The 20,510-nt window shown below is 38.1% G+C and overlaps 1 protein-coding gene across 3 annotated transcripts in view; it reads left to right on the forward strand.

The window, feature by feature from the left end:
* The first annotated feature begins 298 nt into the window (after window positions 1–298).
* PRPF18 (pre-mRNA processing factor 18) overlaps window positions 299–20,510 on the forward strand; it is a 51,672-nt gene continuing 31,460 nt past the window's right edge. Inside the window, exons 1-3 of one of the 3 annotated variants that reach the window (XM_032425655.1) lie at window positions 299–525; window positions 17,749–17,826; window positions 17,940–17,966. In XM_032425655.1, the coding sequence (XP_032281546.1) occupies window positions 460–525; window positions 17,749–17,826; window positions 17,940–17,966 (171 nt within the window). In that variant the 5' untranslated portion in view covers window positions 299–459. The remainder of the gene's footprint in view (window positions 526–17,748; window positions 17,827–17,939; window positions 17,967–20,510) is intronic. The other 2 variants (XM_032425653.1, XM_032425654.1) reach the window with 2 other exon arrangements.

Raw genomic sequence — 20,510 nt, forward strand, 5'->3', positions numbered from 1 at the left:
AACTTCAGGAACTCCGGTGTGAACTGGTTTAATGAGTGAGGATCTGGCCCTAATTAATATAATTGAAGTGTTCTATGAGGAGGCTTTTGCTTCTGAACTAGCAAATACAAGCAGGTGTAATAACTTCTCTTTAAAAATACAGCAGGTCGACCTCCACAGGCTTCAAGAAGACTCCTGTTTCAGCCTACTTTCCATTGTTATCTCCACTAGCATAAACGACAGGCGCGCTGCCGGAGGGCGCCGCCAGGGGGCGCAAGTCTACAGCGGCTTCGTCAACAACAGGGGCCCTGGAGCACTCCCTCCCCTCCTCTCGCTTGCTTCAGCTTCCGCCGGAAGCGGTTCTTGTCAGTCGTTGTCAGGTATTTGAGCTTGTTTGTGGTGGGTTCGCGGCGCCTGACCAGGTGAGGCTTGGTTCCAGGACCCCGAGAGGGAAGCTCGAGCGTAAACCCGGGCAGCGGGATGGACGTTCTGAAATCGGAGATCCTCCGGAAGCGGCAGCTGGTGGAGGACAGGAACCTGTTGGTGGTGAGGATCCTTGGGGGTCGTGGGGCTTTGGCGATCGAAGACGTGTGTGTGTGTGGGTGGGTGGGTGGGTGGCGCTGGGAGTGAGAGGAGGGGTGAAGGGGTCTGGGCAGAGATGAGGCTTGGTGGGAGCTCCGCAGCTACCCGGAGCGGCCTGTCTAGACCCACCTTTTGACACCTCCCTCGGGAGTCTTAGGGAGGCGGGGAATTACAGCAGAGCCCAAGATTTTGGCAGTTTCTCCCCAGCTGCCCCTTTTCCCTCGAAGTTTCCCTGTCTGCTCCTTACACCCACTCCCATCTGTCCGTATTCTGCGAACGTGCCCCGGTTCTGGTGATTCACGTCTGTCGTTTTACTAAGGGTTTGTGCCCGGCTGAAACGAGAGTAATGGCAGGCCCAGAATTATTTAAAATCTGTGACTCCGTCCTACTGTTGAAACCTGAGTTTTTATTACATCCCCCCCAACACGTAACAAAAGTCTGTTGGCCAGCCCTTCGCTTGATAGGACGGCTAAAACTGTTATAGACAAACAGTGGAGTAAAAGGAGAAAAAGGAGAATTGCGTGATTTACTAGATGTTCATGACTTTGTTGCGTAACAATAACTGAGACCAGGGGTTCTCAGAGCCTTGGGCCTCCGGAGCCCTTTACACTTTTCCAAACTGAGGATCACAAAGGGCTTTTGTTTATGTATTTATCGATATTTACCGCATTAGAAGTTAAAGCTGAGAAGTTTTTCTTATTGAAGTTTAGTTGACTATGTCAATTTTGTATAAATTGTATTAGTTGCAGGTGCATAACATAGTGATCGACAGTTACAAACATTAGGAAATGCTGACCACAGTGTAGTTTAACATCTGCCACCCACAAAGGTATTAAATGTTATTGAGTATATTCTCAATGCTGTACTTTTCATCCGGTGACTTAATTTTATAACGGGAAGTTTGTATCTTTTAGTCCCCTTTACCTGTTTTGCTCGAGCCCCACCCCATCACCATTTCTGTGTATTTGTTAGTTTTGGTTTTGTTTTTTTTAGATTCCATATATAAGTGAGATCATATGGTATTTCTTTCTCTGACTTACTTCACTTAGAGTAATACCCTCTAGCTCCATCTGTATTGTCCCAAATGGCAAGATTTCATTTTTTATATGCAACTATATAATTTTATATAGAATCGACGATTTATAGTCTTTATCTTTCTGCTTCGAACCATCCATCAGTAGTTTTCAATTTTTTTTTTTTTTAAAGATTTTATTTATTTATTTGAGAGAGAGAATGAGATAGAGAGAGAGCATGAGAGGGGGGAGGGTCAGAGGGAGAAGCAGACTCCCTGCTGAGCAGGGAGCCCGATGCGGGACTCGATCCTGGGACTCCAGGATCATGACCTGAGCCGAAGGCAGTCGCTTAACCAACTGAGCCACCCAGGCGCCCAGTAGTTTTCAAATTTTTTACTGCCCCAGTCACTTTAAGAAATTTTTATGTTTTGCTCTGATATGTATATGGAAAAAGTTTCATGAAACAGTTCTTACCTTAACTACATGTGATTCTATCATGTTTTAATCGGTTGTTTGATTTAAAAATGCTGGTTGGGAATCACTGAATTGTTTTCATTACCTTATCTGTAGCTGGAAAACACTTGTCTGTGTTACATTGTTCTTCTGGAAGAGCTGCCTCAACTTGGTCATTTCAAATGATGTCGCAGCTTTTTATTGTTAGTCCGAGAGTTGAAATAGTAAGTACTTACTGTGAGTGCCTCTTTGTTAAATTGGAGAAGCTCCTAAAATAGCCTCCTGTCACCTGTCCTAAATGATCTGCCTGGTGTAACTACTCAGAGGTAAGTGTATTGTCTGCATTGCTCTCATTCCAATGCTTTGGGGCCTTGGTGTTGGTGAATCTTGAGTTAACACAGAGCATCATTATGTGGAAAACCCAGGGGGCTTAAGAAACAGTGGAGCATAATTAGCAGTTTTCGTTGTCATTATGAGGATGGGCTTTGCGTAGAATTTTAGCTTTGTTTTTCTCCCCAGTATTTATTGAATGTTTTCTATATATTTCTATATATGCTACTCTGTGCCTCAGAGGATTAAAAAAAGTCATGCTTGATCCTTTAAGGAATATGCATTCAGTTTCACAGAAAATAGAGAAGCCAGCATGCAAGATATTCCTTGCCTTTTCTCCCGTTAAAACAGGATGAGGTGTCAGTTAAAGCTTGTCTCAAACCTTCCACCTGCACGCTGGATCCCAGCTCATCCTAGCACCACCAGGAACCTGAATGTCACGTATCTCATTTCTTCCTGTGCCTTCAGTTTACTGGCCTACCCCCACCAGCCCTGGAACATACTGATGTCTCTTCCACCTTTAACAGGGTGTTTTTGTTTTTTATAACTAGGCTTCTTAAAATAAGTTTTAATTCCTACACGCTCCTTAACATGATGCACAAAGGTTCCTGCCCCACAACGGTACTGAATCCATTCTAATCAGGGACAGCAGTGACCTCCATGTTTTCTAGCTGACCTCAGCAGCATTTGACACTCTTGACCAGTCTTCTTTCTACATGTGCCCCTCCACCTTTCCTCCTTTATGATAGTACTAAAAGGATCTTGGACTTAAAAGGGTCAAGAGTTAGTAATTTCTGTGCCGGTGAAAATCTGTGCCCATTACACCCTAGCACCAGAGTTCTGGCTCTTTTGAACCTTTTGTCATTTTTTCAGTTATTTGAACTTGCCTTTCTTACTCATCCTTTTCTTTATAATAGTCTTCTATAATTTTCTTTTTTTTAGATTTTATTTATGTATTTGACAGAGAGAGACACAGCGAGAGAGGGAACACAAGCAGGGGGAGTGGGAGAGGGAGAAGCAGGTTTCCTGCCGAGCAGGGATCCCAGTGTGGGGCTCGATCCCAGGATCCTGGGATCATGACCTGAGCCGAAGGCAGACGCTTAACGACGGAGCCACCCAGGCGCCCCAATAGTCTTCTATAATTTTCTTCAGCTCCTTACTTCATGGTCAGTGAGTAGCCTTTGAAAGGTCCTTTTTTTGGTTTTTTTCTTTTTCCTAGTGTAGCCAAAAAACAGTGTGGTAGGGACTTTGCTGTCCTGTTGATAGCGTATTTTGACATCTGCAGAGTAGATTTTTTCTTCATTTTACTGTAAAAATTTTCAGTTGTGCAGAAAACTCAAAATTGTACAGTTAGAGGGGTGCCTGGATGGCTCAGTCAGTTAAGCATCTGCCTTAGGCTCAGGTCATGACCTCAGGGTCTTGGGATCGAGCTGTGGGTCAGGCTTCCTGCTCAGCAGAAAATCTGCTTCTCCCTCTCCCTTTGCCCCTCCTCACTGCTTGTGACTTCTCTTTCTCTCTTTCTCTCTCAAATAAATAAATAAAATCTTAAAAAATTTTAAAAATTGTACAGTTAGAAACTCACATGCCACAACCTAGATTCTGTAGTTAAACCTGCATTAACATTTTGCTCTATTTGCTTTATCATGTACCTGTCCAGAAACTACTTCAGAGTAGTTATAGCAGTCAGAACTTTTTAGGATCAGTGATAGGCTATTTTAGTAGCTTCTCCACAGTTTGATGAAGGGCCACTCACAAGGTTAAGTATTTCAACTCTCACAGCTTAACAATAAAAAGCTGGGACACCACTTGAAATGACCAAAGATGAGGGAGCTCTTTGGGAACCATACAGACAGGTGTTACTCAGCTGCAGATGGGGTAATGAAAACAATTTAATGATTTTAATATATTGCAAGTTAAGTTACAGACATTGGTACACTTTACCCCTAAACAATTTGGTGTGCATATCATTAATGAGCGTTCAGTGTTTATTTATACGTCTTTTTATGTGTATACACAAATTTATATATTAAGAAATACACAGATCAGTGAATTTTGACAAATGCATATGCCTGTGTAATCACATCTGTATCAAAATAGAGAATATTACCTCATTCCATCTTCCAGTGATTCCCTTTGCCTACCACCCCCAGGAGCCACCACTGTTCAGATTTCTTTGCACCACTGGTTGGTTTTGCCTGCTCTAGAACTTCACAGGAGTGTAATCATCAGACTGTGCTCTCTTCTGTGTTCCACTGTGTTTCATCATAATGGTTTGCGTTTTATTCATGTTGGATAGATCAGTTGTTCCTTTTTTTTGCTGAGTAGTATTCCATTGTATAAATAGAGCTGGTTTGTGAATCCATTCTTCTGATGTTGGGCTCTTGGGCTGTTGCCAGGATTTGGCTCTGAAGATGAAAGCTGCTGTGGAACTTGCTTTATAAGTCTGATGTTTGCATTTCTCTGAGGAAAATGCCGGGGAGTGGAATTGCTAGGTCATAGAGTACATACATGTTTTTATAAAAAGCCACCAGACATTTTTCCAGTGTGCTTGGACCATGTGACACATTTACCAGCAAGGAGGGTTCAGAGGTCCTCCAGTCGCGCAAGCAGTTTATGTTGTCAGTCTTCTTAATTTCAGCCATTTGGAGGATTCTAGTGATACTGCATTGTGGTTTTAATTTCCATCTGCCTGATGATGATAGTGCCTTCCATGTGGTTTTTTTTTTTTGACCATTTGTAGCTCTTTTGTAAAGTGTTAAAATTGCTTGCATTATTTTTTAATTGGGTTGGTTTTTTCCTTATTGTGTTGAAGGAATTCTTCATATATCATGGATTCCAGGTTCTGTCAGATACGTCAGATATGTTTTGTCCCAGACTGTGGGTCTTCTATTCATTTTCTTTCTTCTTTCTTTTCTTTCTTTTCTTTCATTCTTTCTTCTCTCTCTTTCTCTCTCTCTTGTTCTTTCTCTCGTTCTTTCCTTCCTTCCTTCCTTCCTTCCCAGGGAGAGGGAGAGAAGCAGACTCCGCTGTGGGGAGCCCGACACGGGGCTTGATCTCACCACCTGAGATCATGACCTGAGCCAAAATCAAGAGTCTGACGCTTAACTGACTGAGCCACCCAGGCGTCCCTCTATTCATTTTCTCAATCATGTTTTTTGAAGAGCAAAAACTTTGAATTTTGATCAAGCTAATTTATCAATTGGTAATGGTTATTGTTCTGTGTGTCCTGTCTGGGAATATGAGAGTACAGCTAGCTGGAAAAAAGTTGGCAGTTCTTAAAAATTAAACATACCCATACTATATACGATCCAGTCCCTCCATTCCTAGGCGGTAATTCAAGAGACCAAGGTATTCTTTTGTACTCTAAAAGCTTTTTGTTTTTATTTAATAAACAGAATTCTAAACAATTTTGCATCAGTTTTTTTGTATGATGTGAGGTAGTGGTGTGGTTTATTGCATTCCATGTGGATATCCAGTGGTTCCAGCACCATTTACTGAAAATAATTATCCCTTTGGATGGTTTGGATTATTTGACAAAAATCAAATAATTGTGTAAGTGTGGCTGCATTTTGGGTGCTCACTTCTATTCTTGTAAGCTGTTTGTTGATCTTTATGCCAATGCCACACTGTCTTTTGATTCCTGTAGCGTTATGGTGAGTCTCAAGGTCAGGCAAGGTCAATACTACCACCACTACTACTACTAATTTTTTTTCTTTTCTTTTTTTTTTGTCCTCCTCTTCCCCTTTCTCCTCCTTTTTATTCTCTTGCTGTGATATATTTTTTTTAAGCAACTTTACTGAGGTATGATTGACATACAGTAAACTACACATTTTTTAAAATGTGCAGTCGGGTGCATTTTGACATAGGTATATACCTGTGAAACTTTCACCACAGTAAGAGCGTGAACATGTCCATCTCACCCCAAAGTTTCCTTTTGCCCTTTTGTAATCCCACCTTCCTGCCTCTCCCTGCCCCCTATACCCACTCTGTCCACAGGCAACCACTGATCTGCTTTCTCTTACTTTGAATTAGTTTGCATTTTCTTGAGTTATTTGAGAAATTGTTCGGTATGTTTTCTGTCTTGTCTGCCTCCTTTCATTCAGCCTGATAATCTTGAGATTGATTCATGTGCTTGTATATATCAGTACTGCATTATTTTTGTTACTGAACAATATTCCACCATTGTATGGGGAAATCCCAATTTGTTAATTAAACCGTTGAAAGGCATTTGGGTTGTTTGCAGTTTTTGGCTGTAACGATAGAGCTGCTATGAACATTCGTGTACAGGTTTTTATGTGGATTTATGCTTTCATTTCCCTTGACTAAATGCCAAGGAGTGAGATGGTTGGGTCATATAGTGGTTATGTTTAACTTTATTTTCTAAAAGAGTTTGTGTAAGATGGGGTGTTATTTCTTGCATACAATTTTATATAATTGTATATGTTTTATAGCATATGTAATTACAGAATAGATTTCATTTGTGCAAAGTAAATTTTCATGTAGTTTTCTCCTTTGGTGATATCAGTGATAAAATACAGCCAGCAGGATTCATTGGCACTTAATAGTTCTTTCATTTTGAAAAGCATTGTGTCTTTTTTTTTCCTTTCATTGAGGACTTTTAAGTTTTACTCTCCTCAGGATTTTCATTTTTCAATTTTCGAATGTATAACAATAGTCGCCATGCTATACACTGTATCTCCATCAGTAATTATTTTATACCTGAAAGTTTGTACCTTTTGATCATCACCCATTCCCCACTCCCAACTCATGCCTCTGGCAACCACTAACCCGTTCTGTGTATCTGTGAACTTGGTTTGTTGTTGTTAAAATTCCTCGTGTAAGTGGGATCGTACATTGTCTTTCTCTCCTAGTTTACTTCACTTAGAGTAATGCCCTCAAGGTCCGTCCATGTTGTTGTAAATGGCAAGATTTCATTTTTTTATGGCTGAATAATACTCCATTCTGTGTGTGTGTGTGTGTGAGAGAGAGAGAGAGAGAGACCTTTTTTAATCCATTCATTCATTGATGGACAAATTGTTTCCCTATCTTGGCTATTGAAAATAATGCTGCAATGAACATGAGAGTGCAGACATCTTTTCAAATTAGTGTTTTCATTTTCTTTGGATAAATACCCAGAAGTGCAGTTGCTGAACAATATGGTGCTTCTGTTTTTAAGTCTTTGAGGAACCTCCACATCATTTTCCATAGAGGCTCCACCATTTTACATTCCCACCAAGAGTGCACAAGTCTTCCCTTTTCTCCACATCTTCGCTAATGCTTGTTATTTCTTGTCTTTTTTTTTCTATTTATTTTTTTTATGTAGTGTTCCATGATTCATTGTTTGCGTATAACACCCGGTGCTCCATTCAATACGTGCCCTCTTTAATACCCATCACCAGGCTAACCCATCCCCCAGCCCCCTCCCCTCTAGAACCCTCAGTTTGTTTCTCAGAGTCCATAGTCTCTCATGGTTTGTCTCCCCCTCCCCTCCAATTTCCCCCCCTTCATTTTTCCCTTCCTACTATCTTCTATTTTTTTTTTTCTTTTTTTTTTTACATATGTATTAATTTGTTTCAGAGGTACAGGTCTGTGATTCATCAGTCTTAGCACAGTTCATAGCGCTCACCATAGCACATACCCTCCGCAATGTCTATCACCCAGCCACACCATCCCTCCCACCCCCCACCACTCCAGCAACCCTCAGTTTGTTTCCTGAGATTAAGAATTCTTGATAATAGCATTCTGACAGGTATGAGGTGATAGCTCCTGGCTTTGCTTTGCGTTTCCCTGATTAGTGATGTTGATTAGCATTTTTTCATGTGTCTGTTGGCCATCTCTACATCTTCTTTGGAAAAATGTCTATTCAGACCCTCTGCTTATTTTTAAATTGGATTATTTGTTTTTATGCTATTTAGTTGTACGAGTTCTTTATATATTTTGGATATTAACCCTTTATCAGGTGTGTGATTTACAAATATCTTTTATTGAGTAGGTTGCCTTTTCATTTTGTTGATGGTTTTGTTTGCTTAGCAGAAACTTTCTAGTTTGATGTAGTTTCACTTACTTTTTCTTTTGTTGGCTTTGCTTTTGGAGTCAGACCTAAAAACTCCTTGTTAAGACAGATGTCACAGAGCTTACTGCCTATGTTTTCTTCTAGGAGTTTCATGGTTTCAGGTCTTACATTCAAATCTCTAATCAATTTTGAGTTAATTTTTATGTCTGGTTTAAGATAGTAGGGTAGTTCAATTCTTTTGCATGTGGCAATCCAGCCCCATTTTTTGAACAGACTACCTTCTCCTTGTATATTCTTGGCCCCCTTGTTGTAAAGTAATGGATTATATGTACATAGGTTTATTTCTGGGCTGTTTTTTTTTAAAGATTTATTTATTTATTTAGAGTACAAGCAGAGGGAGAGGGAGAGAAACTCAAGCAGATTCACTCCTGAGCACAGAGCCTGACTCGGGGCTTGCTCTAAAGACCCTGAGATCATGACCTGAGCTGAAATCAAGAGTTGGATGTTTGACTGAGCCACCCAGTCACTCCTCTGGGCTTTCTGTTCTGTTGCATTTCACCTGTCTGTTTTTATGCCATTACCTTACTGTTTGGATTACTTTAGCTTTGTATTATAGTTTGAGATGAGGGAGTGTGATGCCTCCAGCTTTGTTCTTCTTTCTCAAAATTACTTTGTCTATTGAGATCTTTCGTGGTTCCATATAAAACTTTAGATTGTTCATTCTATTTTTGTAATAAATGCTGTTGTAATTTTGATAGGGATGGGGTTGAATTTATAGATTGCTTTGAGTAGTGTGCACATTTTCACAGTATAGGCATACCTTGGAGATACTGCGGTTTTGGTTCCAGACCACTGCAGTGAAATAGAAATTGCAATAAAGCGAGTCAGATGAGTGTTTTGGTTTCCCAGTGCATATCAAAGTTACGTTTACACTATATTAAGTGTGTAGTAACCTCATGTCTATAAAAATATAACTTAATTTACAAATATGGCTAAAATATTGCTAAAATATGCTAACCGTCATCTGTGCTTCCAGTGAGTTGTAATCACTGATCAGATACCATAGCAAAAAATAAAGAATAATAAAAGTGAAAAAGTTTGAAATATTGCTAGAATTAACAAAATAGGGCACAAAGTACACAAATGCTGTTGGAAAAATGATGCTGATAGACTTGCTCAAGTCGGGGTTGCTACAAATCTTCAATTTATAAAAGACTTAATATCTGAAGTGCAGTAAAACAACATAAGCCTGTACTAATTCTTCCATTCCACAAGCACAGAATATCTTTCCATTTATTTGTGTCTTCAATTTCTTTCATCACTGTCTTAGAGTTTTCAGTGTATAGGTCTTTCACCTCCTTGGTTAAATTTAGTTTTAGGTAGTTTATTCATTTTTATGCAATTGTAAATGGAATTGTTTTTTTAATTTCTTTGATACTTTATTAGTGCATAGAAACAACAGATTTGTATGTTGATTTTTGTATCCTGCAGTTTTACTGAATTCATTTATTCTTACAGTTTTTTGGTGGAGTCTTTAGGGCTTTCTATATATAATAAGTCTTCTGCAAATAGTGACAGTTTTACCTTTTCATTTTGGATTTTTCTTGCTGTGGCTAGGACTTCCAATACTGTGTTGAATAAAATTGGTGAGAATTGATACCCTTGTCTTGTTCCTGATCTTAGAGGAAAAGCTTTCAACTTTTCATTATTATTGAGTATGATGTTATCTATGGGCTTGTCCTACTTGGCCTTTATTGTGTTAGTATGTTTCCTCTCTACTGCTTTTTTGAGAGTTTTTATCATAAATGGATGTTGAATTTTGTCACATGCTTTTTCTGCATCTATTGAGATCATAAGATTTTTTTCCCCTCCATTTTGTTAATGTGGTATATCACATTGATTTGCCGGCATTGAGTGATCCTTGCATCTCTAGAATAAATCCCACTTGGTTACGGTGTATGGTTCTCCAAATATATTGTTGAATTTGGTTTGTTAATATTTTGTTGAGGATTTTTGCGTCTATATTCATCAGGAATATTGGCCAGTAATTTTCTTTCCTTGTGGAATCCTTGTGTGGTTTTGGAATTGGGGTAATGTTGGCCTAATAAGATGAGTTTGGAAGTGTTCCCTCCTCTCTTTTGGAAGCATTTGTGAAGGATTTAGTATCAATTCTTTGAATGTTTAGTAGAATTAACCAGTAAATCCATTTGGTCCTGAACTTTTGTTTTTTGGGAGGTCTTTGATTACTGATTCAATCTCCTTACTAGTAATCAGTCTGTTCAGATTTTGTATTTCTTGGTGATTCAGTCTTGGAAGGTTGTAGGTTTCTAGGAATTTATCCATTTCTTCTAGGTTGTCCAATTTGTTGGCATATGATTGTTCATAGTAGTTTCTTAAGATCTTTTGTATTTCTGTGGTATCAGTTGTAACATCTTTCATTTATGATTTTATTTGTGGACTGTCTCTTTTTACTTGATAAATGTAGCTGAAGGTTTGTTGATGTTTATCTTCTCAAAAAAACCAACTCTTAATTTCATTGATCTCTTATCTTTTTAGTCTCAATTTTGTTTATTTTTCCTCTGATATTTGTTAATTCCTTCCCTCTACAAACTTTGGTATTCATTTGTTCTTTTCCTAGTTCCTTGAGGTGTAAAGTTTAGGTTGTTTGAGATTTTTCTTGTTTCCTGAGGTAAGCTTCCCCCTTAGAACTGCTTTTGCTGCATCCCATAAATTTTAGTAAGTAGTACTTTCATTTTCACTTGTTTGAAGGTATTTTTCGATTTCTTCTTCGATTTCATTGACTCTTTGGTTGTTCAGTAACGTGTTGTTTACTCTCCACATATATGTGAAATTTCCAGTTTGCTTCCTGTAATTGATGTCTGGTTTCATACCATTGTGGTTTGAAAAGATGGTTGATGTGATTTCATTCTTCTTAAATTTATTAAGACTTTCTTTGTGGCCTAATACATGATCTGTCCTGGAGAATGTTCCATGTGCACTTGAGAAGAATGTCTATTCTGCTTTTGGATGGGATGTTCGTATGTATGTGTTACGTCCAGCTGGTTTTAAGGCATCATTTCTTTATCTCGATGACCTGTCCATTGATGTAGCATTGTGTCTCTTCAGATTGTGTTTGTGTGTCCTTCCATTTGGTATATTACCTTAGGGATTTTAAGGCTTATTTTCATATTTCAGCAAGATGTTGACCCTGCTACATGGTTGGTGAACTCATGTATAGTGTCTTTTTTTTTTTTTTTTTTTTTAAGAGAGAATGCATGCAAGAGAGCATCGGAGCAGAGGAGGGGCAGATGGAGAGAATCTTAAGCAGGTTCAGCCCGAAGCGCCATGTGGGGCTTGATCACAGGACCCTGAGATCTTGGCCTGAACCAAAATCAAGAGTCGGATGCTTGGGGCGTCTGGGTGGCCCAGTCGTTAAGTGTCTGCCTTCGGCTCAGGGCATGATCCCAGGGTCCTGCGATCGAGCCCTGCATTGGGCTCCCTGCTCCGCGGGAAGCCTGCTTCTCCCTCTCCCACTCCCCCTGCTTGTGTTCCCTCTCTCGCTGTGTCTCTCTCTGTCAAATAAATAAAATCTTTAAAAAAAAGAGTTGGCTGCTTAACCGACTGAGCCACCCAGGTGTCCTTATAGTGGCTTGCTTTGCATATTCAGGCTGTATATTTGTTGGTTTTCCAGTGTGTTTTTGTAGAGCTCTTGATGATGATTGTATCTAATATATATAAACACTAAAAACCTTAACATGATTGAGGAAGGCTGATTTTAAATTAATGAAATGTTGACAGTCATGGTTGAATGTTTTAAATTTTGATTTTCCTTTATTAGTGTGGGCAGACATTTCAGGTGATATGGTAGATAGGTTTCTGTACTTCGGACCTACGAATCTCAGTTTTATAATCTAGAAAGTACAACTTGGATAGAGTCCAAGAATAACATTTGTGAAGCAGCATGTAGGAATTAGGTTCTGTCTTAAAAAGGAGAAGCACTTTTATATATACCCATTTCACATTGTTTTTTAAAATCTGTCAGGATGACAGGGCCAATAGAAATGTTAGGTGCTTTAGGAGAGAATCCAAAGAAATTTAAACCATCCGTTCATATGCTATCTTAAAATGTATACTAGCCACTTTTAGACTTTTGTGTTTGTAGGTCTTTATTATGCATTCTGTAGTTAATTCAACAAACTTCGAGTTTGAATATTTTGAATATAGTTCGAAAGGAAAGTAAATTTGTAAAATGAATAAACAAGTCATAAAATCTAATTGTGGCTGCATCCCTAGATAGCTCTGTAACTTTGGGCAAGTTATCTAACCTGCTTGAGTTACCTTTAAAGATGCTGTTTCGCTGATATTTAACTTTTAATACTCTACAATTTTAATTCTATCATAAATGTGTCCCCAGCACTTTATATTTCAAAGTGTATTTTCAGTGTACTTTGTAAAATAACGTTTTACAGTTAGAGAACCTTTAGTTGCTCTTTCAAACTGCTCTTTTTTTCTAAATAGAAGGTATATAAAGAGTGACATTTGAAACGTGGGTAACCTTTTGTTTTAGACATCCTTTGTTGTCATAAAATAAATGGTCACTTAGTATAAAGCAAATTATTTTTATCTTATTATAATTCCAAAATGAAAAGCAAATTAATTTTATTGTTAATAATTCATTCAGGGGCAGCTGGGTGGCTCAGTCGGTTAAACATCTGCCTCAGCTCAGGTCATGATCTCAGGGTCCTAGGATCGAGCCCTGCATCAGGCTCCTTGAGCAGCAGGGAGATCTTGAGATCTGGAATGCCCCTGGAAGGGATTGGCCTTAGGCAGGAGGAGGGTTTCCTTTTCCATTCTGAAATGAAGAAAGAATTGGTGCAGAGCCAGTAAGGATTGGTACTGGGAGGACTTCTCTTTCAATGGCTTTCCTTTTCTCTGTAACAGAGTGGCTTAGTCATTTGCTGAGAATGAGGGGGAAATGAAGGGATAAGAGGTCTAAGAGAGTGGAGAATGTGTACTGGTCATTGTAGAGAATAGGAGAGCAAACTAAATACACCAGGATCAGTGGGCAGCATTGAGGCCCAAGTGGTTTCAGTATTGCTTGGCACACTAGGTAAAGGCATAGGGAGGGCCAATGAGGGGATTCTACTAGGACCTTGGTTCTCACTTCTTGATTTCAGAACCCCTTTACATGTTTAATTGATGGCTCCAGAGAGCTTTTGTTTATATAGGATGTATTTATTGATAATTGCTCGATTAGAAATTAAAACTGGGAAATTTAGGGGCGCCTGGGTGGCTCAATCAGTTAAGCATCTGACTGTTGATTTTGGCTCAGGTCAGGATCTCAGGGTATTGAGATCGAGCCCTGTGTCAGGCTCTGTGCTGGACGTGGAGCCTGCTTGAGATTCTTTTTCTCTCTCTGCCCTCCCCCACTCCCCTTACTAGTGCATGCGTGCACTCTGTCTCTCAAAAAGAATAATAAAGAATTAAAAAATTAAAACTGGGAAATTTAAAAATACTTATATTCCATGTTGACTTCTATTTCATACTATAATAAACCTGTGTGTGTTAACATAATTCTTTTATGAAAACTGTATTTTCCAAGACAAAAGAAATTAGCAAGAAGAATGACGGTTTACAATTTTGCAAATCTTTTTAATTCCTTTCATGTTAGAAGACAGTTGGATTCTCCTGTTTCTCCATTTAACCTGTTGCGATACATTGTTTTTGTTCAAGTATATGAGGAAACCTCATCTTCACACAGCTAGGTAGTTGGAAAGGGTAGTATTTTAATAGCCTGTTCGGATAATTGTGGATATTCTTCTTTGATACTATATTAAAACTACACAATGATAAATTTTTTAAAGATGAGAGTATGGATTCTGACCGTTATCAATTAACTTTTTTTTTAAGATTTTATTTTTAAGTAATCTCTATACCCAATGTGGGGTTCGAACTTTAAACCCCTTGATCAAGAGTCACATTCTCCACTGGCTGAACCAGCCAGGTGCCCCATCAGTGAACTTTTTGTATATTACAATCTATTGATCTGTTATGCTCCAGATCTGTTCTGATCTATTCTGCTCATAAATCTTTTGCCTATGCATAATTTTGGAATTGTTTCCTTTGTACTGTCATAGTTTGCTGAGTTACATAGATCTTCTACATGGTGATATATTTCATTAGATGATATTAAAAAATGGCATTCATTAATATCACCACTGATTCATCAGAAAAATTTTTAAGTATTGGGAAGCCATCAAGTTCATAGTGATGGCTGCAAGTTTGCCACCATCTGATTTTTGCTTGAAAGATGGAATTTTATCATAGGCAACAAATAGTATCATTGTCCTTTTAGTAACAGGCTTGCTTTGTTCAGTTTTGAGAAAACGTCTGCCAAACAGGAGACAACTGTCCTACTTTATTATGTAGCAAAACTGCTTTATATGTTTGATTTCATCATACCAAATATTAAAAGACGAAGAATACAATGAACTCTGAGACATAAAGATCAATACTTACCTTTATTTGTGCTGAGGTTCCAATGATTTTCCTCACCACTGCTTTTGTACCATCAGTGCAGGTGTGATTGGAGGGAAAAGGGGGGCGCATAACCTCTCAGTATTATTATGATAATACGTCTGACCTTGCAGAACCTCTGAAAAGGTCTTAGGAACCTCCCAGAGGTCCATGAGCCACATTTTGAGAATCAGTGTTCTGGGCTAAGATTTTCTTAGGTGTATTCCATGGAATTGGGGCGTGCTAGTAAAAGATGCTACCGCAGACTGCACCACAGACTCTGGCCTGGAGAGTCCTTTACTTTTTTCCTACCTATCCGCTCTTTCTGAGAGGATACCAGTATGTGCTTATCAGCTTATTTATATGAAATATGACAGCTAGGGGCTCCTGGGTGACTCAGTCGGTTAAGCGTCTGCCTTCGGCTCAGGTCAGGATCTGGGGTCCTACTCGGCGGGAGTCTGCTTCTCCCTCTCTCTCTGCCCCTCCTCCCACTTGTGCTTCTCTCTGTCTCACTCTCTCTGTCTCTCAAATAAATAAAAAAAGCTTTTAAAAAAATACAACAGCTACATGCTATGTAGTCAAAAGAAACAGTTGATGCTGGGATAAGATTTTAGGAGTGAAGAACTGTAGCTTGCAATACTGTATCAGTTCAAAGGATTTAAGGACTAGAGTTCTAGTTGTGCGTATTACTCATGAGGCTCAGTAAGTTGTGAAAATGTCCCCTGCCCTTTCAGGTCTCTCATGTCTAAACTGGGATTAATATTATTGCTTTCTCAGGTAGTATTGCTGTTGGGATGATGCCATCAGTTCCTTATTCCAGACAGTACCTTCAACTTTACATCTATAAAGCTGTGCTTAGTGTGTGGTAGATGAATTAGTGAATGTTCATTGAGTTAATAGACTAAAACAAAACTTTATCATGAGAAATTTAAACATATACAAAAAGAGAATTACATAATGAACCTCTTATCTATCCTTGTCTTAACACTTGTAACTCTAGAAAATAAGAACATGTTCTTTAATAAACGAGATGTGATCCTACCCAACAAAATTGCAGTTAGGTCCTTAATATCATTAAATACTCCTCTCATGTTCCAGTGTCCTCAATTGAATTAAAATATATACATACATGTTTTTACAATTGGTTTGTTCAAATCCGATCCACTCAGTCCACTCATTGCATTTGTTTACTATGACTCTTGGTTTCTTTTAATCAAGAACATTTTCATTCACACCGCCCCCCCCCCCTTTTTTTATGCCTTTAACTTGTTGGAGAAACTTGCTAGTTTGGTAAATGTCCCAGTGTTTGCTTCCCAGTGATGGTGTTTAGCTTATTTCCCTATTCCCTAGATTTCTAATAAACTAGAGATGAGACCTACCATCAACAGATGAATGGATAAAGAAAATGTGTGTGTATATGTGTGTACGTACACACACACACACACACACACACACAGGAATATTACTCAGCCATCAAAAAGAATGAAATCTTGCCATTTGCAGTGACATGGATGGAACTAGAGGGTATTATGCTAAGCGAAATAAGTCAGTCAGCGAAAGACAAATACTGTACGATTTCACTCGTGAAATTTAAGAAGCAAAACAGATGAACATAGGGGAAGGGAAAGAAAAATAAAAACAGAGAGGGAGGCAAACCATAAGAGACTCTTAGCTTATAGAGAACAAACTGAGGGTTGCTGGAGGGGAGGTGAGTGGGGGCACTTGATCTAATGAGCACTAGGTGTTATTTGGAACTCAGAAATCACTGAATTCTACCCCTGAAACTAATAATACACTATATGTTAACTAAATTGAATTTAAAATGAGACTTGAATGTGTGATTAGATTGACATGTGGTTTTTGGGCAAGAATACTTTGTAGATGCTATGTGTATCACATAGGGGACACATAATGTTTTCCTGATGCCAGGCTTGACCGGTGCTTTCAAGTGTGGCAGCCTGAGCTGTCCAGTGTTCACTGTCAACCCTTCTTGTCATGAACTTAGCATCCATGATTATTGCCAGAGTGAATGAGCTTGGGAACTGTGAGGTGCTAAATACATGTGTGGAGGTATTACTTAGGTACTATTACAGTTACTACTAATAAAGTAGGGCAGTAGCTTTATTTGAGCTATATCATTAGTGGAATAATATCCAAGAGGAATAGCAGTAGACGGTAACAACGTCCAAATTAGGAACTGTAGGTTTAACAATGAGAATAATGTACGTAGTAGAGAATTAATATTGTTTTCTCCTACAGATTTAGAGCTTGTCTCATAACACTGAATCTTATAAAACAAATAGCTTTAAACGATTTTGTTAATACTTTCAAACCATTTCATGTTGAGATTAAGAATTAATACAATTTTAAGACTTGATTAATACAAATACAATTAATTGATAAAAAAGATTCCAAGTGACAAGAAGAATTTGGACACACCTTGCAGCTCTCTGGGTAATGGGACTTAAGCTGTCAGATATAGTTAACCCTAAGTTTTGTTCAGTTGTTTCTGTCGGGAGAAAATAAAGCATCCTATTTTATGTGGTTCGTAATGAATTCATTTGTAGAAATTATCATTGAAAGCAAACATTGGGAAATCAAATCAAAACAATGTGAACATTTGGAAAATATTGTTGGTTTCTTCTGTTTGCTGTTGGATATGCCTGTTAAACTGATGCTGTAAGAAAAATACTTCATATTTAGAGCAGGGTAAGAGGACAGGTGCCATGTTCAAGAAATCAGTATAATCTCTATAGAATCAAACTTGACCATGCTCTTGAAAAACTGAAGAGTGTTTTTAGGTTGACTATGGAACATGAAATTTTACCCAGGGACCTATTAATGTACTTCTTTCTTCAATAGGAAAATAAAAAGTATTTCAAGCGTAGTGAACTTGCAAAAAAAGAAGAGGAAGCATATTTTGAAAGATGTGGCTACAAGGTATGACTGCCTGCTTTTATGTTATTGTATATTTCTGAGTTTAAATTTTTACAGCTGTTGTTAAAGTGACAAAATTATTGATCTCTGTTCACTTTATCAATGTTATACATTAGCCTATAAATGAGAAGCCATCTGGAGAGGTATGAGCTTTTTTCTTTTCTTCTTCTTTTTTAATCTTGAATTCAGGAAAATACATGCATGACTTTTGGCTTGGAATGGTTTGGCTTTTTGTGGACAGCATGAAGTGGCTTGAGATCAAAGCTTGAATTTTTTTTTTTTCTTTTAATTCCTGGATCTGATACTGCCTCATCTTCATCTCCACCACCACTCCTTTCCCCACCTCTCCCAATAAAAGTCTATTTTAAAGGGTTTCAAAACATTTTATTCAATCACAGTGGTATTACCAGTGGTATTTTCCCCACTTTCACTTGAGTATTTTAAGCCATTGCTTTTATGTTTGCATTGTTAATAATTCCTTTTGGCGCTGAGTACCTCTGCCTGGGATAGAATGCCATACATTTATATGCTTTTGTGTAATAAGGTACCACATTTCAAACACTGCTTGTCTATTGTATAGAAAATATGTAGAAATATTTGTTAGAAACAAATGAGTTGTCTGGAAGACTGTATATTTTTGAAGCATGACTAAAAGTATCCTTAAGGTTACCCTATTATTATCCTGTTCAGCTATTATCCTAGTTGAATAATATTTTGGGGTTTTTATTGGGAGGGGTTAAATGTTATGAGGTGAAATTCTGTTTAAATTACTTTAAAAGAAGACAGTATTTGGTTTGATAATTTTTTAAACAAAATTTAGAGGTTCTGTTGAAATATTTTTGCCAGATCATAAATCTGACATCAACTTTTTGCTTGTGAAATGTGTATAATATGTTCTTGTGCATGTGATGGGGAAAGTTCTAGAAGTTAATTTATCTGGCATAGCATTTCTAGAAGGAAGCATGAGGAATGCAAATTTGGTTTGGTTTTGTAGTGTTGGCAGAGGGCAAGTGTTAAAAATGTAGTTTTACATTTCTGATAGATTTCTAAAATATGAAAGTTTGCATTTGTATTTTGATATTTTCCATAAATATATTGGTTTCATTCGCTTCCAGTTTAGGAAGTTAAAACACAATTTATGTAAATAGCCATCGAATACTCAGAAGAATTCTCATCTTTTGCTTGCCCATCGTTGTCTAAGGGACACTTGATCTGGAGAGAGAATCACTGACTGTGGGTTTAGTGTGCTCACTTGTTGCTTTCCCAGATCCCTAAATTTGAACCTTTTCAACTTTTTGGTAAGGTAGGGAAATAATTTAAAACAGGGGCAGTTTTGTGTTGTTTCGTTCGCTTCAGTGATATGTTTGTACTTTCTTGTTTAGAGAGAAGCACTGAAGCAAAATAAAGATCCTGATTGTAACATTGAGTCCTGCTGACAATATGTCTTCAGTTTTTTTTTTTTCCTACAAGCAATGAACTGGCATCCTATAATTAAAAATGCTTTTCATCCTGAGATTTTGGGAGAAATACCTGTTTTTATGCTTAAAAAGAAAGCATAGGGCTTTCTCTCTAAAACATGTTTAATATTTCCTTCTTGGTAGTAATGAAAATACAGCATGTATTACTTGTATTCCTTTATGAAAACTAGTTACCATTTATGAGGCTTGGTGCCGATTTGGTGTGTGAAAATATGGAAGTTTAGTTTTTTACTTCAATTTTCTGTCAGCACCGATTAATGTAATCTTTAGCCATTAACTACAGAATCAGAAGTGATATAATTTTAACCATATAGCCTTTCTTAATTGAATGTTTTTTCCTTAATGTTGACCTCTTATGGTTTTTTTGATCTTCTTTTGGCATTTTAGATTAGTCTCATGATCAGATGGGAAACCATGTTTCAGTATGTTTTTACAGACCACACACACCATGGGGCTTATAAATTGCTGAGCTTAATTTTCCTAAACTGTGAGCTGGGCAGCAGACGCAAAACACATGAAGAGATTTTTTTCCCCTGCAGGTCCCTGTGCATAAGAATGTCCGCTCTGTGGGATGAGGGCAGAGGTGCTATAGCTGTCGTTGATGCTGCAGTGCTCTTCTTTCCCCAGGGTTCCTCGCTCCGTTCGGGGGCAGATTCTCTGTAGCTTTGAGAGTGTTTGTACATGTCCAGCAGTGATTTCGGTGCACTTGGAATCCTACCTTTCAAAAAGGAGGGTAGGAAAAAGCAGGAGCTTGAGGCTTCACAGGTTTCCTAGAAAGCAGTTCTTTTTTTTGAGTCTTCACTCAAAACCCAGAGCAAGGATCAGATAACTCTGTAGGATGATTTTCTCAAGGAAGAGAAGCAAGTTGATTGTTTTTAAGAAAAAAGTAAAACTCTTTAGAGTCTAGGGAGAAAGGAGTCTAAATTTCAGCCCTTTTAAAAGGTTTTGATTTTGGAAACCATTATATTTCTGTCACTTTTCAGTAGCAAGAATGCTGTCTCCTGTGTGCATGTTTGCTACTTGTGTCTCTCAAACGGAGGAGTTTGAGGAGTTTTCAAAAGCATGTACATTTATTAGGAGCTTTTTCCTCGGTAGAACATTTAGAAAACCTTCAATATTTAAAACATGTTTAATTTCCATGACCAGTTAATGCATAGAATGGTAAATATTAGCTGTATTATATTTTAAAAAACTGTATTTTATTTCTTT

Source organism: Phoca vitulina, unplaced genomic scaffold (assembly GCF_004348235.1).
Source record: "Phoca vitulina isolate PV1807 unplaced genomic scaffold, GSC_HSeal_1.0 scaffold33, whole genome shotgun sequence".
Taxonomy (NCBI): Eukaryota; Metazoa; Chordata; class Mammalia; order Carnivora; family Phocidae; genus Phoca; species Phoca vitulina.